This window comes from Chlorocebus sabaeus, chromosome 26, assembly GCF_047675955.1.
Source record: "Chlorocebus sabaeus isolate Y175 chromosome 26, mChlSab1.0.hap1, whole genome shotgun sequence".
In the NCBI taxonomy this organism is placed as follows: domain Eukaryota; kingdom Metazoa; phylum Chordata; class Mammalia; order Primates; family Cercopithecidae; genus Chlorocebus; species Chlorocebus sabaeus.
In genome coordinates, this window is record NC_132929.1 from 20,615,188 (window position 1) to 20,643,009 (window position 27,822).

Consider the following 27,822-nt stretch of genomic DNA (forward strand, 5'->3'; position numbering starts at 1 on the left):
AGACCTCACTCTGGCCTTGCTGCTTCTCTCCAGCTCCTGAACTTTTCTTCCTTTTGTCATGCTCTGAGCCCATTCCTTGAAAACTAACAGGTCCCTGACTTCTGGTCTGCAGACATCCTGGGCCTGCTGAGCTCTGATTCAAGTGCCTGCCTCTGCCCCTTGGTGGGCTGAAGCTTCATGGAGGTGAATGATCCTTTTTTTACTTAGCAGGGCTTCTAGGAATAGTGTGGAAAACAGGATCATAGAAGAGGATATGGATTTGGGAGCACAAAAGGAAATTAATGAAGAGAAGTATTTAACTTGTGACAGCTGGTAGCTACTATACTCTCTCCAGGCCTTGGAATAACTGATAATTTAGACTAGAGAAGCTGGTAGGAAAGTAATGAAATCCATCAAAACATTTTGAGAAAAATTAAACCACATACTATACAAAATTTGCCTTCATTATCAATGTAATCATTTTGTTTTAGATTTAAAAATTATGATGTATAACTTGGTTTGCTTACAATACCTTCACATTTGATTATTTTGTATTTAAGGCAGAGTCGATACTCAGATAGTAAACATTTTTAATTGAATTCCTTCCTTTAAGACCTCTTCAGAGCTAAAACAAAGGAAGTTATATTCTTCTCAACTTAGTGTTTTCCTGATTGTTAGACAGACAAAAGAAAATGCTTATTTACTACATGAAAGCTTGAAAAACTCACTAAAATTCATCGACAAGAGATGTTGACACAGGGGCCCTTGAATCCTGAGTTATCATCCATTTCCACCAGTTTCCACTTCTTATAAAGTTTAATTTTATTATATTAATCATTAAGATCAGTTTCTAATTTCCTCTATCATAGGACCTTTAGGTTTGCTGTTACTCATCTCTGTCCTTAGCTATTGAAGCAAACAGGGCGATAAGCATTTTGTTTATAATTTCTAGGGGAAAAATAAACACTATTGCCTATACCTACTATATTCTTATTACTTTAAGGCCAAGTCAGTGAAAATAGACACTTTTCCATAATGGTAAAAAAAACCTGTTTGTGTGATAGTGAGCTTCCCATTACTTCAGACGTTCAGGCAGAGGTTGGAAAGGAGTGAATTAAATGGCTTAAAATTTCTTTCAACTCTGAGAAGCTCCGAGAAGTCGGAAAGTTCAGAATCTTTCCTTCTGATGTGAAAATGGCATGACTCGTGAAGCAGGAGTGTGTCTTGCTCTTAGGTTTGAGCTGGCTGTGCCATATCGTTTGTCTCTGTGGAGGAATTGTATTTTTTTGCTCTCAAAGTTAATTATTCATAAAATCTGCCCATCAAAGTTTAAAAATTACTTTGAAGGAATAAAGGTTGAAAAGCAAATGAACTCTCCTTAGATATCTTAACCATGATTTCAAAAGTTTACAACACAAAACTTCTCAGGAAAAAAATGTCTCTGGTAGAAATTAAGGATTTCTTATGCAAGCTTCCAAAGACTTCATAGCTCTAATCTTTGCCTTTTCTCTGCTCTTTGAGAATATGCACAGTGAACCAAAGGAGGAAGAGATGTTCTTTCTTTGTTTTTTTTTTTTAAGACAGAGTCTCACTCTGTTGCTCAGGCTGGAGTGCAGTGGCACCATCTCAACTCACTGCAACCTCCGCCTCCAGGGTTCAAGTGATTCTCATGCCTCAGCCTCCCAAATAGCTGGGACTACAGGGGTACACCACCACTCCTGGCTAATTTTTTTTTTTTTTTTTTTTTTTTTTTTTTTTTTTTTTTTTTTTTTTTTTTTTAGTAGAGATAGGGTCTCACCATGTTACCCAGGCTTGTCTTGAACTCCTGACCTCAGGTGATCCTCCTGCCTCGGCCTCCCACAGTGCTAAGATTACAGGCCTGGGCCATTGCGCCCTGCTGATGTGCTTTCTTATAAAGTGATTCCTGCCAGCCGCGGCTTTATAAGGATGAATATCAATTCCTGACTCGAGTTTCTCTCTCTCCGCCTTAAGGTTAGACTTCCCCTAAAAGGGGCTGGCAGTAGATGTGCTTCCTAAAAGATTTCCAGGTCCAGAAATTTTAGAATCTCCTTTGGTTTCCAATTCTGTGTCTCCCTCTAGCGCAATAGGAAGTTATTGCAGATATTGTGCCTCACAAATTTGATCCATTTAATAAATTCAATTCCACAAAACATATTGAAGGGCTTCCTGCTGACTCAATGGTTAATAGGCTTTGGGGTCAAATAAAGAGTTCAAATCTGGGACTCACTACTTAATAATTGTGACTCTGGCAAGATACTTTAAACAATCTAAGCTTCAGTTTCCTTAAATATGTGGTAATAATACCTATCTCATAGGGTTGTTCTGAGATTAAATGAAATGATGTATGTAAAGCCTCTTCCACAGTGAGTGCTCAGCAAATATTAGCTAATATAATTAATCTCTTGTTTTACAGAAAAGGATATATTATTGAAAGCCAGGGGAATTGGCACACCTTCAGCTAGCAAGATAAATTAACCATATAAAAAATCAATCAATCATATAATATCAACAATTAATAACATGAAATATATTTTCATATCATAAAATTAGCCCTTTTGAAGTTTACAATTCAGTGGTTTTTAGTATATTCACAAAGTTGTACAATTATCACCCCTATCTAATTCCAGAACATTTTCATTACCCCCAAAAGAAATTCCATACCCATTATCAGTCACTTCCCATTCCTCTTTGCCCCGCCTTGGTAACCACTATATAATTTAAATATACTTTCAAAACGCATTGAATAAAATTCCTGAGTGATATCCACCTTCAAAAGATACTATATTCACTAGGATTACAAACTGATGCTGGTATGTATTCCTTCTCCTAGATTACCTTCAAGTGGCCAGATTCTTCTATACGTTTTATCTTATTCAGAATGTATCTCTTTTTAAAGTTTTTGAGACAGCTCTGACTGGCTTAAAATGCAGTCCTTTTTTGAACTTGTGTATTTCCTGATAGGCATATTTTTCTGGGTTTGGTCTTCTTTTTCATTTATAAAAATAGAGACAGGATCTCACTATGTTGCCCAGGTTGGTCTCAAGCTCCTGGCCTCAAGCAATCCTCCTGACTCAGCCTCCCAAAGTGGTAGGATTATAGGTATGAGCCACCATACCCTGCCCTAGATTTGGTCTTCTAAGCCTATATTGAGGGGGTGGAAAATAAATAGACATTTTTCTCTTCCCTTCCACAGAATTGCCCATTCAGCCTAGTACAAAGAATGAAGTAATCTTCTTTTTAAAGCTTTTATTATCTTTTGGTTAATGTACTTTCTTTTTTTTGAGACGGAGTCTCGCTCTATCCCCCAGGCTGGAGTGCAGTGGAAGCTGCTCCTTCTGGGTTCACGCCATTCTCCTGCCTCAGCCTCCCAAGTAGCTAGGACTACAGGCGCCCACCACCACACTCGGCTAATTTTTTGTATTTTTAGTAGAGACGGGGTTTCACTGTGTTAGCCAGGATGGTCTCAATCTCCTGACCTTGTGATCTGCCCATCTTGGCCTCCCAAAGTGCTGGGATTATAGGCATGAGCCACCGCGCCCGGCTGGTTAATGTAACCTTTAGTAAATTATTAATATGTAAAAGGATGGTGAATTAAAAATTTTAATTGTACAACAAAACCATGGGGAAGGAGACTAGAAATATGACTTTTCAACATGTTATAGAGAGTTCTAAATTCTGAGGCGCTTTTTAAAAAAACCAAAAAACTTGTTTTGGTAGGCTATGAAAAACACCAGAAGATTTTGGAAGGCAGAGGAGGGTTGGCAATTATTATTAATAATTAGACTTTGCAACTGATTAGATGATAGGGAAGAAAGAATTGAATAAAATATCTAAAGATAACTCAGATTTCAAAACTGGAAGATTGATGGTACAATAAATACAAATAGGGAAGTCAAGAGATGGAAATGATTTAGGGATAAATATGAGTTCCGTTTCAGTCAGGTTGATTTTCAAGGACCCAGTTGTGGGCTCAAGAGATTTGGGAGTTATCTTTATTTACAGACTGTATATAAAGGTATGGGAATGAATGGCTCACTTGGTAAGAACAAAGTGGTTAGAGGCAGAAGAACTAGGACAGTATCGTATTACAAGGGCCAAAGGAAACATTAAATAAGTCAAGGAAGATAGAGATTGACAGTGTCATTAAACAGTGTTTGGCAAACTCTACCTTAGCACCGTAAGAAAAAATTTCAGCAGAGTGCTATGGTAGAGGGTCCATTACAAGAGCAGAAATTCAGGCAAGTTACCTTAAGTGAAGAGGTAACTTCGCTTACTTTGAGGATAAATATTTGTTGAGCAAGGCATCCTGCTAGGCACAGAAATCCCAGGAAGAACCAAAGGACAGAGCTGTGGTTAACATAATACAGCCATTCTCCACATTTGTTTCTCTCTGTAATTCTCGTCTCTGCCAACTAACTGGCTCTCTCCGCTCTACATCTCTGCATTTCTTCTGATTTCTGTTTAAAATTTATCTCCTTTATTCTGTTTTCTCTTTCAAGTCCTAAGTGCTACCTCATGGCAGTCTTTAAATTTTTGTTCTTACTTTCGACTTCTGGATTCTCCCTTTGTTCAAAGATTCAAATTCATGAGAAGTTCTGGTTTGCCGGATCATCTTTCTGTATTAGGTCATGTCTTGGATTGCTGGGCAGCCTATGAAATGAGTTTGAAGCCCATCTGTCGCCTAGGAGAGGGAGTGGAGGCCACATGGTGTGTGTAGGCCCGACCTTTAGCATGTACTATGGGAAAGACAGCTACTGTGATTAAGACATCTAGCAGGTATTAGGAATCAATCTTAGTTTAAAATTCAAGTGTGTAAAGAGTAGCACTTCGTATTTTCTATAACACCGCTAAATACTGGCTTTGCGTTCCCATTCCTATGGGCTGGAGGTAAATTTCTTATCTTTCAGGAAAGGCATCCACACTGATTAACGCTGAAAGTCCATTACCCAATCTAGACAAGTTGATATATTGAGGACATTTTGAAATATTCTGCCCACCCCCAGCACATGCGCACGCACACACACCCACACACACACACCTTTCTTTAAATATATAGAAATGTTAAAGTGTCAAAAACGATTTAAGTGTTAGTTTTTGTTTGTTTGTTGTGTTTTTTTTTTTGAGACAGAATCTTACTCTGTCGCCAGGCTGGAGTGCCGTGGTGCACTCTCAGCTCTCTGCAACCTCTGCCTCCCGGGTTCAAGTGATTCTTCTGCCTCAGCCTCCTGAGTAACTGGGACTACAGGCACCCGCCACCACGCCTGGCTAATTTTTTGTATTTTTAGTAGAGACGGGTTTCACCATGTTGGCCAGGATGGTCTCAATCTCTTGACCTCATGATCCACCCACCTCGCCCTCCCAAAGTGCTGGGATTAAAGGTGTGAGCCACCACACCCAGCCTTAAGTGTTAGTTTTTAAATGGTGGATTAAAAACTGATTATCCCCCTTCTCTTAGAAACTCATCCTTTTTTAAGTAAAAAACCACAAGGAGAATGAAAAATAGACAAACAATTTGCAATGAAACTAGAGACATCAAATAGCTTGGACTACAATCTGTGAGGAAGGACTGCCAAACATAGTGAAAGTCAAGCAGGAATGTGAGGGAGGATGCCTAGGGATGTGGACCTTACATGAAGGGAGGTGGTACTTTTCCAAAGAAAGTACCCCATCCTGTTGGCCATGACCCACAAGCGCTGGTACAGAACAAAGAGAACAGGCAAGCAGGCTTAAGCTGGGCTTTCCTGCAACCATTTGTTACACAGATTTGAGATACAGGAAAGGTGAAGTTGAACAAGGACAAATAGGCCATATTTTCAGAAATCAGTCTGTTGCTGATGTAGAATGGGGGAGAGAGACTGCATTGCAAACGATGCTGCAGTGTTGATCATGGGGAAAAAAGAACCCATGGAACATTGTTTCATAAAGAAAACAGCCTCAAATATAATCCTGCCTCCATCCTCATACAAGTCTCTTGCAAATAGCTGATTCAGGAAGAACTCACCTCATTCAAAGATGTTTAGAGAAATAAAAAATAAATAGCACCTATAAAACAACAACGGGAGAAAATGTCCAAAGCAAAGCACAGAAAGTTATGGAGCTAGAAGATATGTAAAAGAAATTAATAGAAATAAAAACTGGAGTGAGAAGCTTCAACATCTGTCTGATAAGAGTTTCAGAAAAAGAGGCTACAGAGAATGGTTGAAAGGCAACATTCAAAGAGAAGATGGTCATATTAGGTCCAGACAGGCAAGACCCAGGTTTGGGGAGATCAGATATCAGCAATAGGGAACACAGGCTATGTGGGAAACTATAGAGCAAAGGGCTAGAGACTCAAGCAAAAGCATTTTGACAACAAAAGTGAGAATCTAGATATGGAATGAGGGCAATATAAATAGTTATTAATGAGAATGGAATTTGATCATGAAGCAAAGAATGTTTAGCCATGTTCCCCTGGCTAGAATAAATCTGAATATAAGGGAAACTAAGCCCATAAGAAGAGGTAAATATAAACTTCTAACTGGGAATGGGCAGGGTTAGGAATGAGGAACAGAGCAGTTCTGGATACTCCAATTCTCTAGTGGACGTATGGCAGATGGAAATAGCTCTGGCCTTGAGGATAGAGTTCTTTGAATTCCCTGATTCCACCAAAGACTTGAGTGTCAGAGCAAGTTCATATTCCTCTGAGCTCCAGTTTTCCTCTCAAGAACAGGAGAGTAACCTCTGGACAAACTCTCAGGGATTTTGCCTCAGAGTACATCTTCTGTCTATATTTTTATCCTTCAGAGGAAGATGATGTGCAAGTTGAAAATAGAAGCCTGGGACTTCTAGTTGCACTTTGCCCTGGTTCCATAAATGTAGTAAAGGTCCAGATATGAGCAGCTCATGGTCAGAGCCTCCATGTTATTCATTTCTATGCCCTGGGAAGTATGGGCATAGAAACAAAGCTGGCATCACTGAATGTTTATTTACACCATTAGACCTTTAGGCACTGAGATTGAAGTCACTTCTGGTGGCTATTCATCAAATAGTAGCCCACCCTGGAAGACATTATATAGCATCCTGCAAAGCAGGATATTATTCAATATAAAAATTCTGGCTCTGGGCCAGGTGTGGTGGCTCATACCTGTAATCCCAGCACTTTGGGAGGCCAAGGTGGGTGGATCACTTGAGGTCAGGAGTTCGAGACCAGCCTGGCCAACATGGTGAAACCCCATCTCTACTAAAAATACAAAAAAATTAGTCAGGTATGGTGGCATATGCCTGTAATCCCAGCTACTCGGGAGGCTGAGACAGAAGACTCGCTTGAACCTGGGAGGCAGAGGTTGCAGTGAGCAGAGATCATGCCATTACACTCCAGCCTAGGTGGAAAAAAAAAAAAAAAAGTCAAATGGCTTCAATTTATTGTTATTAATTTTTTGAGACAGAGTCTTATTTTGTCACCCAGGCTAGAGTGCAGTGGCATGATCTAGGCTCACTGCAGCCTCAACGGCCCAGGTTCAAGCAATTCTCTAGCCTCAGCCAGTCTCCTGAGTAACTGGGATTCCAGGCACGCGCCACCATGCCCAGCTTTTTTTTTTTTTTTTGGTAGAGACAGGGTTTCACCATGTTGCTCAGGCTGGTCTCAAATTCCTGGGCTCAAGTGATCCACCCGCCTTGGCCTCCCAAAGTGCTGAGATTAAAGGCGTGAGCCATCGTGCGTGGCCTATAGCTTCCATTTGTTCAAAAATTGAGGTAAAATTCATACAACATAAAGTTAATATTTTAAAATGTACAATTCAGTGGCATTTAGTGCGTTCACCATGGTGTATAATAATCACCTCTATCTAGTTTCAAAACATTTTTGTCCTCCCAAAAGGAAACCCCATGCCCAGTCACTTCCAGTGATATGAACAGTCACTCCCCATATCTCCTTCTCTCCAGCCCTGGCAATCAATAATCTGCTGTTTCTATAGACTTAACCTGTTCTGTATATTTCCTATAAATAGAATCGTATAATATGTGACCTTTTGTATCTGGGTTTTGTCACTTAGCATAATGTTTTTGAGGTTCATCCATGTTGTAGCATGTATGAGTACTTTATTCCCTTTTCTGACTGAATAATCTTCCATTGTATGAGTGTGGCACACTTTTCCATTCATTAGTTAATGTGCATTTGGATTGCTTCCACCTGTGCCTATTGTGAATAGTGCTGCTATTAACATTTATGTACAAGTTTTTTGTTTGAATATCTGTTTTCAGTTCTTTTGGGTATATTCCTAGAAGTGGAATTGGTAGGTCTTATGGTAATTTTTTGTTTAACTTTTTGAGGAACTGCCAAACTCATTTCCACAGTGGCTGCACTAATTTATATTCTCAATTAACGAGGTACAAGAGTCAATTTCTCTGTATCACCAATACTTATTAATTTCCATTAAAAAATTATAGTAATATTAGGGAGTGTGAAGTGGTATTTCATTGTGGCTTCGATTTGAATTTTCCTAATGACTAGTAATACTAAGTATCTTCCCATGTGCTTGTCGGTCATTTGTTTATCTCCTTTTTTTTTTTTTTTTTTTTTTTGAGATGGAGTCTGGCTCTGTCGCCCAGGCTGGAGTGCAGTGGCCAGATCTCAGCTCGCTGCAAGCTCCGCCTCCCGGGTTTACGCCATTCTCCCGCCTCAGCCTCCCGAGTAGCTGGGACTACAGGCGCCGGCCACCTCGCCTGGCTAGTTTTTTTGTATTTTTTAGTAGAGACGGGGTTTCACTGTGTTAGCCAGGATGGTCTCGATCTCATGACCTCGTGATCCGCCCGTCTTGGCCTCCCAAAGTGCTGGGATTACAGGCTTGAGCCACCGCGCCCGGCCTCATTTGTTTATCTTCTTTGGATAATTGTCTATTCAAGTCCTTTGTCCATTTTAAAAATTGGGTTGTTTATCTTTCTGCTACTGAGTTCTAAGAGTTCTTTATTTTGGATACCAGACTTTATCTGGTATAGGATTTGCAAATATTTTCTTCCATTCTGTAAGTTGTCTTTTCACTCTTTCGCAAAAAGAAAACTAAAAATAGTTTGTTTTGTGTGATGTCTTCATCGGTCTTTAGGACCAAGATAAGCTAGCCTCACAGAATGAATTAGGAAGTGTTCCCTCCTGTTTTTTTGGAAGAGTTTGAGAAAGATTGGTATTAATTCTTTAAATAGTCGGTAGGATTACCAGTGAAACCATCTGGTCCTGGGCTTTTCTTCCTTGGGAGGATTTTGATTACTGATCTACTCTCTTTACTTGGTATAGGTCTGTTCAGATTTTCTATTTCTTCTTGAGTCAGTTTTGGTAGTTGATGTGTTTCTGGAAATTTTTCCATTTCATCTGGGTTGCTCATTTGTTGGCATACAATTGTTCATAGTTTCTTATAATCCTTTTTTATTTCTATAAGATCTGTACTAATTTACCCGCTTTCATTTCTGATTTTAGTGATTTAAATCTTCTCTCTTTTTTTCTTTATCAGTCTACTTAACAGTTTCTAAATTTTGTGGATTTTCCCTCCAAAAATCGCATTTTTATTTCATTAATTTTTCTCTATTGCTTTTCTATTCTTTTATTTTGTTTCTTTTCTTTTGCCTTTTTTTTTTTTTTTTTTTTTTTTTTGAGACAGGGCCTCACTCTGTTGCCCAGGCTACAGTGCAGTGGCACGATCATGGCCCACTGCAGCCTTGACCTCCCGGGCCCAAGTGATTCTCTCACCTCAGTCTCCCAAATAGCTGGGGTTACAGGTGCATGCACCACACCTGGCTTTTTTTTTTTTTTTTTTTTTTTTTTTTGAGATGGAGTCTTGCTCTGTCACCCAGACTGGAGTGCAATGGCACGATCTCAGCTCACTGCAACCTCCCCCTCCCAGGTTCAAGTGATTCTCTGCTTCAGCCTCCTGAGTAGCTGGGATTACATGCACTCGCCACCATGCCCGGCTAATTTTTGTATTTTTAGTAGAGATGGGGTTTCACTACGTTGGCCAGGCTGGTCTTGAACTCCTGACCTCAGGTGATCTGCCCACCTCGGCCTTCCAAAGTGCTGAGATTACAGGCATGAGCCACCACACCTGGGCTTTTAAAAAATTATTATTTATAATTTTTAGTAGAGATGATGTCTTACTGTGTTGCCCAGGCTGGTCTCAAACTCCTGGGTTCAAGTGATCCTTCTGCTTTGGCCTCCCAAAGTGCTGGAATTACAGGCATGAGCCACCTGCTCTGCCTCTATTCTTTACTCTTTCCTTCTGCTAGCTTTGGTTTGGCGTGTACTTCTCTTTCTAGTTCTAGGGAAAATTTTGGTTATTGATTTGTGGTCTGCCTTTTTTAATGTAGGTGTTTATAGCCATAACTTTCCTTGTTAGCACTGTTTACACTGTATCCCATAAGTTTTGGCATGCTGTGTTTTTTTGTTTGTTTTTGAGACAGGGTCTTGTTTTGTCACCCATGCTGGAGTGCGTAGGTGTGATCTTGACTCACTGCAACCTCCACTTCCTGGGTTCAAGTGATCCTCCTACCTCAGCCTCCCCAGTAGCTGGGACCACGGACATGTTCCATTATGCCCAGCTAATTTTTTTTCTTTTTGTATTTTTGGTAGAGGCAGGGTTTCACTAGTTTGCCCAGGCTGGTCTCAAGGTCCTGAGCACAAGTGATTGGCCTGCCTCAGCCTCCCAAAGTGCTGGGATTAGAGGTGTGAGCCACTGTGCACAGCCTGCATTTTTGTTTTTACTCATCTCAAAGTATTTTCTAATATTACTTGTAATTTCTTCTTTGACCAATTGGTTAAGAGTGTGTTGTTTAATTTTCACATATTTATGAATTTTCCAGTTTTCCTTCTGTTATTGATTTTTAGTTTCAATCCGTTGTAGTAAGAGATATTTTGTATGGTTTTTTTTTTTTTTTTTTTTTTTTCTGAGGCAAGGTCTTGCTCTGTCACCCAGGCTGGAGTACAGTGGCACAACCTTGGCTCACTGCAGTCCTGACCTCCTGGGCTCAAGTAATCCTCTCACCTCAGCCTCCTGAGTAGCTGGGACTACAGGCATGTGTCACTATGACCAGCTAATTTTTGTGCTTTTTGGAGAGATAGGGTTTCATCATGCTGCCCAGGCTGGTCTCGAACTCTCGAGCTCAAGCAATCCACTTACCTTGGCCTCCCAAAGTTTTGGGATTACAGGCATGAGCCACTGTGCCTGGCTGGTTTTCATCTTTTAAAAATGTATTGAGGTTTGTTTTCTGACCTAGCATATGGTCTATCCTGGAGAATGTTCCATGTACACTTAAGAAAAATGTATATTCTGTTGTTGTTGGATGAAGTGTTCTTTATATGTCTATTAGGTCTAGTTGGCTTACAGTGTTGTTCAATTCTTGTTTCCTTACTGATCTTCTATCTTGTTGTTCTGTCCATTATTGAAACTGTGGGGTATTGGAATTTACAAGTATTATTGTAGAACTATTTCTATCATCAAATTTGTCTCTTTTTGCTTCACATATTTTGAGGCTCTGTTGTTGGGTGTGTATATGTTTATAATTGTTTTATCTTCCTGATGGATTGACCCTTTTATCATATCCTTGATAATGTCCTTCTTTGTATTCTTGTAACAAGTTTAACGATTTTTACCTTAAAGTCTATTTTACCTGATATTAGTAGAGCTACTACATCTTTTTTGGGTAAATATTTGTATGGATTATCTTTCCAACTTTTTACTTTCAACTTGTTTGTGTATTTGGTTCTAAGGTGAGTCTCCTGTAGATAGCCTATAGTTGGTTCATATTATTTTTATCCATTTTCCTAATCTCTGCCTTTCAGTCAGAAGTTAATCTATTTCATCTAAAGTAATTACTGATAAGGAAAGACTTACCTATGCCATTTTGTTATTTATTTTCTATATGTGCTTTTTGGTTTCTAAATTCCTTCATTACTTCCCTTTTTTGTGATTAATTGATTTTTTTCTAGCGTAACATTTTGATTCCTTTCTCTTTTCTTTTTCTTTATATTGCTTAGTAGTTTTTTCTTTAGTAGTTACCTGTGGGTTATAATTAGTCAACTTTATAATGATCAAGGGTGAATTAATGCCAACTTAGTTTTAATAGTACAAAGCAAAAATTTTTACTATAAAAACTGCTCCTTTTCAGCTCTATTCTCTCCTTTTTGTTGTTATTATCACAAATTATCTCTTTATACATTGCATATCCATTAACACACATAACTATTGTTTTGTGCGTTTGTCTTTTAAATTGAATAGGGGAAAAAGAGGAGTTAGAAACCAAAAACTGCATTATTGGACTTTACCTATGTAGCTACTTTTTCACTGGTCTCTACTTATTTATATGACTTTGAGGTACTTCCTAGTTTCCTTTCCCGAGTAGTTAGGACTACAAGTGTGAGTCACTGCGCCAGCTTCTGTATTTATATTTCTGAAATGTGTGTGGTTTTATTTATTTATTTATTTACTTATTTATTTATTTTTGAGACGGAATCTTGCTCTGTTGCCCAGGCTGGAGCGCAGTGGCACAATCTCGGCTCACTGCAAGCTCCGCCTCTGAGTTCATGCCATTCTCCTGCCTCGCCTCCTGAGTAGCTGGGACTACAGGTGCCCGCCGCCATGCCCAGCTAATTTTTTATATTTTTAGTAGAGACGGGGTTTCACCTGTGTTAGCCAGGATGATCTCGATCTCCTGACCTCACGATCTGTCCACCTTGGCCTCCCAAAGTGCTAGGATTACAGGCTTGAGCCACCGTGCCCGGCCTGAAATGTGTTTTTTAAAAAGGAGTGAAGAGGACCCTGGATGGTTGATGATATACTACTACTGACTGAGGAATCTGATTGATTTTCCAATTCTTCATACATAATTTCTAGAAAACAAAAATAAAATAAAGGTAATAACTAGTAGAGCAGAAGTTGAAAATAAAACTTTCAACAGATACATGGGGAAAGTGGGTAAAGAGAGAGATGTACAACAAAGTACATTTCTTTGATTTAGTGCTGTTTCTTCCTCTGCCTTGATTCTTCATTAAAGTTTAAATAGCATCGTATGCCATAATGTCAGAAAACACTCAATTTACTGGTTCATTTTCAAAGGACAGATTATGTGCTTTTACTTTAGTTGTACCAATTTTTAGCTCCTTTAGGAATGGAGCCCATCATCCTGGAATGTTAAAATGGGCAAAAAGAAAGATAAACTCATTTTAGCTGTTCTTTTCTAAAGGTATCCTCCAACATCGATCCAGGCAACTATGTTGAAATGAACGATTCAATCACCCACCTACCTTCTAAAGTGGTGATACAAGATATTACTATGGAGCTACACTGCCCACTGTGCAACGATTGGTTCCATGACCCACTGATGCTAAGCTGTGGCCACAACTTCTGTCAAGCCTGTATCCAAGACTTCTGGAGGCTGCAAGCAAAGGAAACATTCTGTCCTGACTGTAAGATGCTATGTCAGTATAGCAACTGTACATTCAACCTTGTACTGGACAAGTTGGTAGAGAAGATTAAGAAGTTACCCCTACTCAAGGGCCATCCACAGTGCCCAGAGCATGGAGAGAACCTGAAACTGTTCAGTAAACCAGATGGGAAACTGATCTGCTTTCAATGCAAGGATGCTCGGTTGTCTGTGGGGCAGTCTAAGGAGTTCCTGCAAATCTCTGATGCTGTCCATTTCTTCACGGTGGGTGAGCCCTGGGCCTTGAACAATCCCTTAGAAAAATTAGGAAAAATATTTTGTAGGGCTTCTTCTTTCTTTCAACCCCATCCCTTTATTCAAATGATGATTAGAAAACCCAGACTGCTCAGAAAGTACAACATATCTTGCAAAGTTCTTTTTCTAGAGTTGCTGCTTATAGGAAAGGAAGTGGAGGAGCCCTGGCTTACTCCCTCAATTAAATCTGTACCTAAACTCTGCCATGGTAGCACTCTGCTAAACACTGTGTAGAATATGGATATATAAGATATTGCTCTTGTTATTAAAAAATTCAAAAATTGGTTAAGTTTAAAATGAAGAAAACAACAGAAGCAATGTAAGATAGTCTACTATTAAAAGTTAAATTTTGTCACATTTGTAATTCTTAAGGGTTTAGAATTTCTGAAATGACTAGAGAAAGATGAAATTGTCAGGGGACATATAGTGAAAGAAAGGGAAAGGACTTGAACTGGGAAATCATTTGGATTTGAAAGGGCAGAAGGAAGAAACAAGTGTTCCAAGTGAGAACAACACAAGTAAAATTATAGATTCTGAGAATAGCATATAACTAGAGTGGAAAATGTGTAAAGTTCTATTCCTTTCTTCAAACCCCTGTAGCTAGCTATTAAGAGAGAAAAACTAAGTTTTAAGCTGTAATTCTTTTTTTTTTTTTTTTTTTGAGATGGGGTCTCACTATGTTGCCCAGGCTGGTCTCAAACTCCTAGACCCAAGTGATCCTCCCATCTCAGTCTCCCAAAGTGCTGAGATTACAGATGTGAGCTGCCACACCTGGCCTCTTTTTTTTTTTCTTTTCTTTTTCACAATTCTTGAACGAGACAAGAACGATGATACAAGGGAAGGGGAAGATTTTTGCAGCAAGAGCTTGCTTTTTTCTTGCACACTGGGGCCTTGGGGAAGATATCGTTTATGGTCCTTCATCTCCTGAGTCAGTGTGGGTTAATTCTATTTGGTATTCCCAGGAGGAGCTTGCCATCCAACAGGGTCAACTGGAGACAACTCTGAAGGAGCTTCAGTCCCTGAGGAACATGCAGAAGGAAGCTATTGCTGCTCACAAGGTGAGGAGCAAGAAAGAGGGGTTATGAGATAGAACTGGAACACACCCTCCATGTAACTTCAGCTATGGGTACAAAGGTGCCTAACACATATTGTCAACACACTGAATGGTACCTAGGCTATAGAATTGGAAAACTGAGACTGTAGGGTGGAAAGGAATATGGTGGTGGAGTAGGTTCCTAATAGCTGACCAACAGAGCAGATAAACCTTTCCCCTAATATGCTGATCTTTTTGATGGTTCAGTCACCAGGTGACTGTTATGGGATTGAAATGTGTCTGGTCTTTGGCTTTATCTATGGCAAAAAAAAAAAAAAAGGAATTTATATAAAAAAAAATCAATCACTAAAGATTGCTATGTCCAAAGAAATACCTTTATTTTCTTTGAGTTTATAACCAGACACCTCTGGACTAGGTCTCCAAGGTTGTAAGCTTTTTCCATCTGATTTGATCTTTCTTAGCTTCCTCCAAACTAAATAAAGCTATTGTCTTCACTTTCAACTTCATAGACACTCTAGGACAACATTAATAGCTAGAGATCTGGCAAAGCAGCCCCTAGGCTGGGGGTGCTGAATTGGACGTTCTTTTTCTTTATTCATTATTCTATGGAGAAGAGCCTTCTCAGGTATTTGGCATCTGGAAGAAAAAATATGTAGACTCAGGGAAAGAAGATGGATATATGGAAGTAATGGTGTCTCCAGAAAATCTTGTTCCTGTTGTAAAAGTTCCTATTAGTGTGAGCGTTCATTCATTCATTTAACAACTATTTATTGAGTGGGTCATAATACTAGATATTGGGGATGGGAGACAGCTGTTAATTAAACAGTCCCAACAGTAATAATAAAATAACAACTGTGATAAGTACTATAAATGAAAGTATAGGCTATGATGATAGCATATAAATGGAGAACATAATCTAGACTGGGGAGGGAGTTGTGTTCTCTGAAGAAGTCACTTATTAAAAATTGAGAATTGAAGGATAAGTAACTCACCCAAGTGAACTGGGTGAGTGGGAATATGAAGGAGATGGCCTGGAGAAGAATGTTCTAGGAATAGAAAACAGCATATGGAAAAGTCCTGAGACAGAAAGTTAGCTCCTATGTTAAACAGAGAAAAGGCCAATAAAGCTGTAACATGCTAAGCAAGATGATATTGAAGAGGTGGATATGGGCTTACTGTAACCTCAAACTCTTGGGCTCAAGAAATCTTCCCACCTCAGCCTCCTGAGTATCTGGGACTAGTTTGCCACACCTGGCTAATTATTTTATTTTTGGAGAGACTGGGTCTCACTATGTTGCCCAGTCTTGAACTCCTGTTCTAAGTAATCCTCCCAGCTTGGCCTCCATAAGTGTTGTAATTACAGGTATGAGCCACTGTGCCTAGCCAAGACTATCTTAAGGGTGCAATAATAATTATGGACCATGGAATCCAAGCTCGATAAGAGAGGACATGAAGGTAGAAATTCCTGAATAGAAATGGAGGGATCGGTGAATAGGAGGTTTCAATGAGATCCAATAATTGTTGCAATAGGAGTGTCTGAGTGGGCCTGGTGCATAAAAAGTTATTTTGGAGATGATGCAATTGCTGGGGGTGATAAAATCCTAGGTGAGACTATAGGAATGAATCAATAAATGTGGAAATCACTAGACATGAGGAGAATGAGGAACTGAGAAGCCAGGATGTCAAATAGTTTACCTGTGAGGATGTTGAGTTCACCTAAGGAAAAAGATGCAAGTGTAACAGTGGCATTCCCCAAGTTCTGATTTCTGGATAAGGACAGTTCTTCCAGCCTCCCAATACCCCCAGTCTAACAGTACCACTTGGAAGCTTTTGGTTTACCAATCTAGGAGGGTATTATCATTCATTCTAGAATGTTTGATTAACTCCACAGTCTTATTTAATATGGCATTGGTTACCATCTGAGTACTGCAATAGGAGTCACTTTTGCAAAAGAGGTCACTTTTGCCTATTTCATCCTGAACTACTACATTAGTTGGAAAAGGAATAAGTCTCCCAAAGGACTCATTTTAGTATGGTTGAATTTGATATTCAGTAGCCATTTGTATACATTTTTCTGTGATGATATTTCCCAAGTGTGTGAGTGTTGGTGGTGTGGGTCTCCATCCCCAAGCACTAGTCTCTGTAATAACTATGGTGATAATCATGGAGGTTTCCAGGAAAACAAGCTACATCTGCAGCAACATGTGTCCATGGAGTTTCTAAAGCTGCATCAGTTCCTGCACAGCAAAGAAAAGGACATTTTAACTGAGCTCCGGGAAGAGGGGAAAGCCTTGAATGAGGAGATGGAGCTGAATCTGAGCCAGCTTCAGGAGCAATGTCTCTTAGCCAAGGATATGTTGGTGAGCATTCAGGCCAAGACGGAACAACAGAACTCCTTCGACTTTCTCAAAGTGAGAATCCACACCAATATGATTATGGGTACCTTCCTACCTAGAGGGGGGAAGAGGTTTGGAAAGAATGCAGAGGTGGCTTTTCACATCCAGGGAAAACAAAACAAAACAAAACAGTCAAGTAGTGCTTTTAAGTTTCTCTGGAAGAAAAGGAGGAGGCTACTTCAGCTATATGCACAGCAGAAAGCTTTACTTTCATCCTCTTAGGAAATAAGATTTTTAAATTCCATTATTAATAGTATATATTAGTGGCTTGATATTTTTCCATAAAGAGCTTGACGCTTTATTTCTCAAAAATAAAAAATTTGCAGCATGAGTTGTATCTTTGGCTCTCAGCAATCATAAGTTGACCTGTCTGAAAAGCTGTTTTCTAACCTTTGCTTTCTTAAGCTTCACCTCTAAAGAAGCGTTGGTTACCATCTCAGCACTCAAAAGTTTAATTAGCTACAGTAAGGAAAAGTGGCCTTGGGAGTGGGATACCTACTGTGTTTTCCTTCTGAGACTATTTGAAAGTATAGGTAAAGATAGCTTAACCTTAAGTATTGTCTTATTGGCTTCTGCCTTGCTCCCTGTAGAAGGGAACTCTAGAAGGAGCAAAAGATCAGTTTAACCTGGGTTAGGATAAGGGATGAAGACTAGAAAAAGTGTACGAAGGGTGAAAGAAGTTGGTAGAGATGGGTTGGGGACCATCTGCACAAATTCTGGTGGTGGCTGGTATCACCAAAGAAATTTTGGGAGTTGATGAACAAGCATCTGATGTCTCTCTTTCTCCTTTCTTCTAGGACATCACAACTCTCTTAGATAGGTAAGTGTTTCCCTATGGTACTCTTAATATCATTCCCTGAGTCTCTGGAGGATGTCTAAGGATAAATGATTTATGTCCCATGCAGCTTGGAGCAAGGAATGAGGGTGCTGGCAACCAGAGAGCTTATTTCCAGAAAGCTGAACCCTGGCCAGTACAAAGGTCCTATCCAGTACATGGTATGGAGGGAAATGCAGGACACTCTCTGTCCAGGTATCAGTGGGTAGTAACTATTGGTTCTTGAGGCTCCTAATCTATGTTTAATCTGTGGGACCTCTTCTGTGGCCCTAATTAGGTTTTTATAGTCTGGGATAGGGAAGGGGTACAGTTTGGCCAAAAGGAGGCTAGTTGGTATGACTGAATTTCTTCTAGTGCCATGACCTAAGAATTTATGACTTTGTGCTCGTAAATAGATACGAGTTTGTTATCAGGATTACTCATTAGCCTATGATTTTGACTGTTTTATGGAATGTGGCAACAGCCAAAATTTTATCTTGTTTTGCTAAATCAGCTATATGAATCCCAGGCTTCTCTGCTCTGAAGGAGGAGGAGGTTTCTGTACATACTCTTTGTATGCACACTGGGTCTTTATAGTTTCTCTTGTACTTGATGTTCATAGTGTAGAACATTTTAGAAGATTGTTTAGATCTTCAGTGCTTCAGAAGAAAACCAATAATTTAAATAAACCTACCTAAGAAGGACACTAAGTTTTTGTGTTCCTGCAGATACCAAAGGACTGAGCAAGACAAAAATAACACACATGGCATTTCAAGAACATCAAATAAAGTTCTAAATAAAAATCTTTATAGAAATAAAATTCTAAACAGAGTTTTTATAGAATTCATAGACTCATTATTATTATTGTTTATGGTTATTGATTTAATGAGAAATCACAAATAAATCCCTGATTTAATGAAAAATCACACATTTTTCCAGGTAATTGACATTGAAAAAAATCAACTATACTGAGATATAGTTAACATAGAGTAAAATTAACCAATTTTAAGGGCGCAATTTGATGAGTTCTGATGTATACATACACTTACGTAAACATCGCCATAATCAAAATATGGAAGATTTTTATCACTCCCAAAAGTTCCTACATGCCTCTTTACAATCAATTTCTTCCTTCTACTCTCTGCCTTTAACATTCGCTGACATGTTTTATTTCACTTTAAATGTGTCTTTTCTAAATTTTTGTCTAAGTGATAGCATACATTATATAGTGTTTTGTATCTGTTTTTTTCACTTAGCACATTTTTTTTGTTTTTAATTTTATTTATTTATTTATTTATTTGAGATGGAGTCTCACTCCGTTGCCCAGGCTGGAGTGCAGTGGCGCCTTCTCGGTTCACTCCAAGCTCCGCCTCCCAGGTTCACGCCATTCTCCTGCCTCAGGCTCTCAAGTAGTAGGGACTACAGGCGCCCGCCACCACACCTGGATAATTTTTTGTATTTTCAGTAGAGATGGGGTTTCACCGTGTTAGCCAGGATGGTCTCGATCTCCTGACCTTGTGATCTGCCCACCTCGGCCTCCCAAAGTGCTGGGATTACAGGTGTGAGCCACCACACCCGGCCGCATAATGCTTTTTGAGCACTTATGTTGTTCCATGTAACAATAATCATGATTATTCATTCAGTTTACTTATTCATGTACCAATTGATGGACATGGGGTAGTCCATGGTAGTTTTATCCATCCTGCAATTAATGAAAATTCATTTCTCTATATCCTTTCCAAAACTTGATATTGTCAATCTTTTTAATTTAAACCATTTTATTGAATGTACAGTAGTATCTCTTTTTTTGGTGGGAGGGTGGGACGGAGTCCCACTCTGATGCCCGGGCTAGAGTACAGTGGTGCATCTCAGCTCACTGCAACCTCTGCCTCCGAGGCTCAAGTGATTCTTGTGCCTCAGACTAACGAGTAGCTGGAATTACAGGCATGCACTGCCATGCCTAGCTAATTTTTGTATTTTTAGTAGAGACGAGGTTTTGCCATATTGGTCAGGCTGATCTTGAACTTCTGGCCTCAAGTGATCCATCCACCTCAGCCTCCCAAAGTGTTGGAATTACAGGCATGAGCTGTGGTGCCCAGCTGCATATCCCTAATGAGCAACCTTGCTGAGCGTCTTTTCATGTGCTTCCTTGCCATTCATATATTTTTTTGGTTGTGTTCAATCTTTTGTCTATATTTTTATTAAATTGTTTTATTATTAAGTTGTAAAGGATACAAATCCTTTATCAGATATATATTTCTTAAATATTTTCTCTCCATGGCTTGCCTTTTTTTTTCTTTCTTTTTTTTTTTTTCTCGGCTCACTGCAAGCTCCGCCTCCCAGGTTCATGCCATTCTCCTGCCTCAGCCTCTTCCTGAATAGCTGGGACTACAGGTACCCGCCACCACGCCCGGATAATTTTTTTGCATTTTTAGTAGAGATGTGGTTTTACCATATTAGCCAGGATGGTCTCGATCTCCTGACCTCATGATCCACCCGCCTTGGCCTCCCAAAGTGCTGGGATTACAGGCATGAGCCACCGCGCCTGGCCGCTTTTTCATTTTCTAACAGGGTCTTTCAAAGAACAAGCATTTTAAATTTTAATACAGTCCAATTTACCAAGTGAGTCACTGACTGGTCATAAAACTCCTCAGGATGCTGCATGTATTTTGCAGCTCTATTATTTAGGTGAATACACTCTTAAGATTATTATCTTTTGATGACTCAATCTCACTAAAATTATAAAATGTTCATCTTTATCCCTGTGCAGTGGCACGATCTCAGCTCACTGCAAGCTCCGCCTCCCGGGTTCACGCCATTCTCCTGCCTCAGCCTCCCGAGTAGCTGGGACTACAGGCGCCTGCCACTATGCCCGGCTAATTTTTAGTATTTTTATTAGAGGCGAGGTTTCACCGTGCTGCCAGTATGGTCTCGATGTCCTGACCTCGTGATCCGCCTGCCTCAGCCTCCCAAAGTCCTGGGATTACAGGCATGAGCTACCATGCCTGGCCCTGAAGTCTGTTTTGTCTAATACAGTATTGTCACTCTAGTTTTCTTTAGATTTGTTTCTTTAATCAATCAAAATTATCTGTTTGCACAATACATGTTTTCCCATCACCTTACTTTTAACTTGTGTTTTTATATTTTAGGTATGTTTTATGTAGCAGGCATATAGTTTAGTCTTGCTTTTTTATTCAATCTGACAATCTCTGTCTGTCAATTGAAGTGTTTTGACTATTTACATTTAATGTTATTAGTAAAACTGGGCTTAAATCAACCATTCTGGTTATTTGTTTTTTAACCATACTATCTGACTTTTCTTCCTTTTTTTCTCTATACCTTCCTTCTTTTGGATTGAGTGCCTTTTAGCTTTCCCTTTCATCTTCTTCTTCTTTTTTTTTTTTTTTAAACAGAACCTTGCTGTGTCGCCCAGGCTAGAATGTATAGTGGCCTGATCCCGGCTCACTACAACCTCTGCTTACTGGGTTCAAGGAATCTTCCTACCTCAGCCTCCCCAGTAGTTAGAATGAAGGCATGCATCACCATGCCTGGCTAACTTTTTTTATTTGTTTTAAAATTTTTAGTAGAGATGGGGTTTCACCATGTTGGCCAGGGTGGTCTCCAACTCCTGACCTCAAGCGATTCACCTGCCTTGGCCTCCTAAAGTGCTGGGATTACAGGCATGAGCCACTGTGTCTAGTCTCTTTGACTAATTTTTTTTTTTTTTTTTTGAGATGGAGTCTCGCTCTGTCGCCCAGGCTGGAGTGCGGTGGCACGATCTCGGCTCATTGCAAGCTCTGCCTCCCGGGCTCACGCCATTCTCCTGCCTTAGCCTCCCGAGTAGCTAGGACTACAGGTGCCTGCCACCATGCCTGGCTAATTTTTTGTATTTTAGTAGAGACGGGGTTTCACTGTGTTAGCCAGGATGGTCTCGATCTCCTGACCTCATGATTCGCCTGCCTCAGCCTCCCAAAGTGTTGGGATTACAGGTGTGAGCCACTGCGCCCGGCCCTCTTTGGCTAATTTTAAGACTTGTTTTTTGTCACTTGCTTCCATCAATTTGATTATATGGGGTCTTGGTGTGATTTTCTTTGTATTTATTCTGATTGTGCTTCATTAAGCTTCTTGGATCTAAGAGTTTATAATTTTCAACAAATTTGGAATAATATCAGCTGGTATTTCTTCAAATACTTTTTTACCAACCCCTTTTCCTCCTCTCCTTCTTGGAGTCTAATTTTACATATTTTAGGCAACTTGATACTGTCAAGTTGTCTCATGTCATCAATATTCAGTCTTTATTTTAGCCTTTTTTTGCCTCCCACTTTAAATGGTTTCTATTGTTATTCAAGTTCTCATATTTTCTTCTGCACAGTCTAATCTTCTCTTAATATTGTTCAAGATATTTTCATTTTATATACATTTCATTTCATCTCTAGAAATTTCATTTGGGTCTTTTAATATCTTTCCTTTCTCTTCTCACCATGTTCATGCCTTCCTCTACATTCTTAAAAAAATGGAAGACATTTATCCATTTTAATGTCCTTGTCTGCTAATTCGATCATCATTGTCATTTCTGGGCCTGATTTTATTGTTTGATTGTTCTCCTGACTGAGAGTCATATTTTCCTGCTGCTTTGCTTGGCTAGTAATCTTTTTCTTTTTTTTTTTTGAGCACAGAGTCTTGCTCTGTCGCCCAGGCTGGAGTGCAGTGGCCGGATCTCAGCTCACTGCAAGCTCCGCCTCCCGGGTTCACGCCATTCTCCTGCCTCAGCCTCCCGAGTAGCTGGGACTACAGGTACTCACCACCTGGCCCGGCTAGTTTTTTTGTATTTTTTAGTAGAGACGGGGTTTCACCGGGTTAGCCAGGATGGTCTCAATCTCCTGACCTCATGATCCACCTGTCTCGGCCTCCCAAAGTGCTGGGATTACAGGCTTGAGCCACTGTGCCTGGCCATCTTTTTCTTTTTAATGGGCTTTATTTTTTAGGACACTTTTAGATTTTTTAATTTTACAGAAAAACTGAGAAGATAGTATAGAGTTTTTTATATGCCCCATCCTCAGTTTTCCTTATTATTAACATCTTAGATTTAACATTTTTAACAACTAATGAACCAAAATTGATACATTATTAACTAAAATCCACAGTTCCTTTAGATTTTCTTAGTTTTTACCTAAGTCATTTTTCTGTTTCAGGTTCCTATCTAAGATGCCACATTACACTAAGTTGTCATTTTCTTTAGGCTCCCCTTGGCTATGACAGTTTCTCAAACTTGCCTTAATTTTTATGACTTAGACAGTTTTGAGGAGTACTGGTCATATATTTTGTAAGGATGCTGCACTATTGCAATTTGTGTGATGTTTTCCTCATAAAATTTGGGTTATGAGTTGGGAGAGGAAGACAGTAGCGTTAAAGTGCCATTGTCATCACGTCATATTAAGTGTTCATACTGTCAACATGATTTATGACTATTGATGTTGACTTTCATCACCTGGCTGAGAAAGTGTCTGTCAGGTTTCTCTACTGTACTCTTTTTTCCTCCTTCTACACTTGTATGCTTTGGAAGTCAGTCATTGTGCACAGCCCATGCTTAAGGAGTGGGTAGTTATGCTCCCTCTCCCTGAGGGTAGAGTGTTAATGTAAATTATTTGAAATTTTGCTGCCTGGAGATTTGTCTCTTCTGGTTGGTAATTTTTTACTGGATGCCAAATACAATGAATTTCATATTGTTCATACTGATGAATTCATACTGGTGAATTTTATATTTGCTGGATTTTGTTGTAGTTCTTTCAGTTCTATTGAATTTAACTCTGGCATGCAGTTAACATTGTATGAAATCATTTGTTCCTTTTGAGGCTTAAATAAAGCCTTGTTAGAGTGGTTCAAGAACAGCCTTTAATCTAGCGCTTAGTCCATTTTCTAAAGTAATATACCCTTCTGATTACTCTACCTGATGTTGACATATTATGACATTTTTCCATTCTGGTTGGCAAGATTGAAAATTATTCCCAGCCTTGTGTGAGCTGCAGAAATTGTTCGGTCTACTGATTTCTGGAGATTCTTTCTCTGGCCTTGATGAGTTTCACTACATGCATGTGCAGATCAGTACTCAGCCACAGCCTTGAGAGAATCCCTTTGTAGATGTTCAAAAGTTTCTGTGAAGTTCCCTCCTCTGTGTTACTCTGCTCAGCAAACTGTAGCTGCCTTAGTATGATACAGAGTTTTTCTTCCTGTATACTTTGCTCTGTAAAGCCAAACTTCACTTCTAGCAATCTTTTAAAGTGCAAACTGATTTTTAAATTTTTGGTATAATTTTACATCAAGAAAACCAAATGAGATTTATTTAATATATGACTATTAATAATGTATTATTTATCTATATACTCTCCCTCTATACAGAGTGGGAAATTGTTTTTCTATGGTAACTGTGGTCAGACCTTTGTAAAATATATTCCATACTTTTTATTTCTAAGTCTTTGCTTATTTTGTAGATCCATATATTCTCCTTTTCTGCCAGGCTTATAAATTAGGCTGTTGCTTTAGAGCAAGAGCTGGCACTTTTTCTGTAAAGGTTTGAAGAGTAAATATTTTAGGCTTTGCAGGTGTATTGTCTTTGTTGCAACTACTTAACTCTGCTCTTGTAGTGAAAAAGAAGCTACAGACAACACATAAATGAATGGTCATAAATGTACTCCAATAAAACTTTACTTACAAAGTAGGCAGTGGGCCAGATTTGACCTGTTGGTTGTAGTCTGCCTATTCTAGCTTAGGGAATTATTCAATTTAAAATATTTGCATGAACAAATGCCCAAACAATGTGGAGTGAACAATATGGGGAAAAAGCATTCTAGGACAAGGGAAGAAACTGTAAGGACCCTGAAGTAGGAATGAACTTCATTATGTTCAAGGAACTGCCAAAAGGCAAGGGTGGATGAATCAAAATAAATGAGTGAGAGTGTGGTAGGAGATGTAGTAGAGAGGTAGGTAAATCATGTGGCTCTTTTTTCCTCTGTAAGGACTCTGGATTTTATCTCAGATGTGGTGGTAAACATACAAGTATGTTGAGCAGGAAAATGGCATGATCTCATTCATGATATGTATAGAATAGGGTGCAGATGGGCAAGAGGGGAAACAGAAGAGTAAAAAGCTATTGCAGTAGTTCCAGGCCAGTGATATTTCTGGAAGTAGTCAGAAGTGTTTGGGCAGAAGATATATTTTGAAGGTGGAGCTGACAGAACTTTTTGTTATACGAATACGGCATGAGAAGGAAAGAGGACAAAAAGCTGACTCATAGGAATCTTCAGAGCCAATGCAGGCTGAACTAGCTAGAGGTGTGTCAGAGGCTTAGCAAAGAGAGCAGACTGGGATTCCAAAAGGTTGCTAAAAAGTCTTTATGATACCTCCAAAGAAAACCTAGTCCTCACATCAGAAAGATTAACAACCCAAAGTGAACGGGGATATGTAAGCAGATAGAGATTTAGCCTATATGGAAAAATTTAAGATTCTTAATTCTTCAAAGTTGGAAAGAAAAGCCCTTGGGATGATGGAAAAGACTCAGGTTTTTCTGAGAAGATAGAGTTAGACTAGAGTTCATGACTAGCCTGGCCAATGTGGTGAAATCCTGTCTCTACTAAAATTACAAAAAAATCACCTGAGTGTGGTGGTGCATGCCTGTAATCCTAGCTACTCGGGAGGCTGAAGCAGGAGAATTGCTTAAATCTAGGAGGCAGAGGTTGCAGTGAGCTGAGGTTGTGCAACTGCACTCTAGCCTGGGGGACAGAGCAAGACTCTATCTCAAAAAATAAAAAACAAAAATAAAAAAGAGAGAGAGGAAAAAAAAACTAGACTTTTTGCTTCCAAGGATAAATAAATCCAATAATAGCAAATGCATGAATGCACACATATATGTATCTGTGTCCATGGTATGAACACACATAGATATTATGTCTTCTTTATCAAATTTCATGCCAAAGTCCAATGATCTCACATCTGGAATTTGTGTCATCCTCTTACTGGTCAGCTTTCAACCTCTCTTCATTTAGCCTAGATATTCTTTTTTATACTGCTGCCCTTTGAATTGTCTAAACCAATGCTGTAAAATTATCTGTGATGAAGGGCCAATTTAAAAAGTCTCAATCTGTCATGGACTGATACTTTTGTAGAATACAATATAAATTACTTGAAAAAGTAAAATTAAAAAAGGAAAGATTACAAAGTATACAACCCTAATTTTGTAATTATTAGATTCAACTGACATAACAATTACTGTCAATTTAGTATGAAGGTTTCTAAAAGTTTACTCTTAATTTCTATCTATCTTTGTCCCAGACTGTTAAACACATGGTATGTGGACCACGTTATGAGTAGCAGTGATATAAACCACTCCAGATCTCAAAAATCTCATCATCTGTTAAACAAACATAAACCTCTCACTATTGTCCTCTAAACTCTGTACCAATTAGTTCAGTCTTGCCTGTGTCTAACAGGCAAGCTCTTGTGTTCTTTTCCACACAAGGGACTGTTTTTAATCCATTTATTTCTTTCCCTCTGTTTATTCAAAACATCCTAAATACATCGCATATATATCACAACCGAATACTTACCTTCCTCAGAAAGCTTTTCTAGAACATCCTTACTTAATGTTTACCCCTTTGGCATTTGTATTTTCTTATATTTATTAGTACAGATTTATATTATTTGTATTGTTTCCTTTAGTAGAGCATAAATTAATTACTTCAGAGTAAACCCGGATTTTTACACTAAATATAAAAATGTCTAGAATATAGTAACATGGATACTCAAACAATAAAAAGCATGTAAGTGGCCAAGTGCGGTGGCTCATGTCTGTAATCTCAGTGCTTTGGGAGGCCGAGGCAGGCGGGTTACTTGAGGCCAGGAGTTCGAGGCCAGTCTGGCCAACATGGTGAAACCCTATCTCTACTAAAAAATTTAAAAGGTTAGCCAGGTGTGGTGATGCACACCTGTAATCCTGGCTACTTGGGGGGCTGAGGCATGAGAATTTCTTGAACCTAGGAAGTGGAGGTTGCAGTGAGCCGAGATTGCACCGCTGCACTACAGCATGGGCAACAGAGTGTCTGTCTCAAAAAAAAAAAAAAAAAAAAAAAAGCATGTAAGTAATTGCTTGCCTGTCTAAGAGTCTATGTGTATGGGGAGATAAAGTACTGTTGAATATGAAACACTATCTTTCACTATGGGAATTTGTGTTTACCCCCTTTTCTCCCATGCTCTGCTTTCTTTTATTTTCTTAGGCCTATCTCCACTAACTCTGGACCCTAAAACAGCTCACCCAAATCTGGTGCTCTCCAAAAACCAAACCAGTGTCTGGCATGGTGACATTAAGAAGGTAATGCCTGATGATCCAGAGAGGTTTGACTCAAGTGTGGCTGTGCTGGGCTCAAGAGGCTTCACCTCTGGAAAGTGGTACTGGGAAGTAGAAGTAGCAAAGAAGACAAAATGGACAGTTGGAGTCGTCAGAGAATCCATCATTCGGAAGGGCAGCTGTCCTCTAACTCCTGAGCAAGGATTCTGGCTTTTAAGACTAAGGAACCAAACTGATCTAAAGGCTCTGGATTTGCCTTCTTGCAGTCTGACACTGACTAACAACCTCGACAAAGTGGGCATATACCTGGATTATGAAGGAGGGCAGGTGTCCTTCTACAATGCTAAAACCATGACTCACATTTATACCTTCAGTAACACTTTCATAGAGAAACTTTATCCCTACTTCTGCCCCTGCCTTAATGATGGTGGAGAGAATAAAGAACCATTGCACATCTTACATCCACAGTAATGAGTCATACTATTATACAAATTCAGAGTGTTATTAAAGAGGTATTGAAATATTT

At 39.3% G+C, this 27,822-nt stretch overlaps 1 protein-coding gene across 4 annotated transcripts; it reads left to right on the forward strand.

The window, feature by feature from the left end:
- On the forward strand, positions 1 to 27,822 carry TRIM69 (tripartite motif containing 69). 4 transcript variants are annotated; one of them, XM_038009933.2, is made up of 6 exons: positions 1 to 183; positions 14,658 to 14,753; positions 16,919 to 17,160; positions 17,943 to 17,965; positions 18,051 to 18,175; positions 27,226 to 27,822. In XM_038009933.2, exons 3-6 carry the CDS (start codon positions 16,960 to 16,962, stop codon positions 27,765 to 27,767), a joined length of 891 nt encoding a protein of 296 aa, XP_037865861.1. In that variant the 5' UTR covers positions 1 to 183; positions 14,658 to 14,753; positions 16,919 to 16,959; the 3' UTR covers positions 27,768 to 27,822. The 4 variants fall into 4 exon arrangements, with proteins under 4 accessions (XP_037865861.1, XP_037865862.1, XP_037865859.1 ...); XM_038009934.2 differs by having other exon boundaries at positions 16,919 to 17,109; XM_038009931.2 differs by having other exon boundaries at positions 16,927 to 17,160.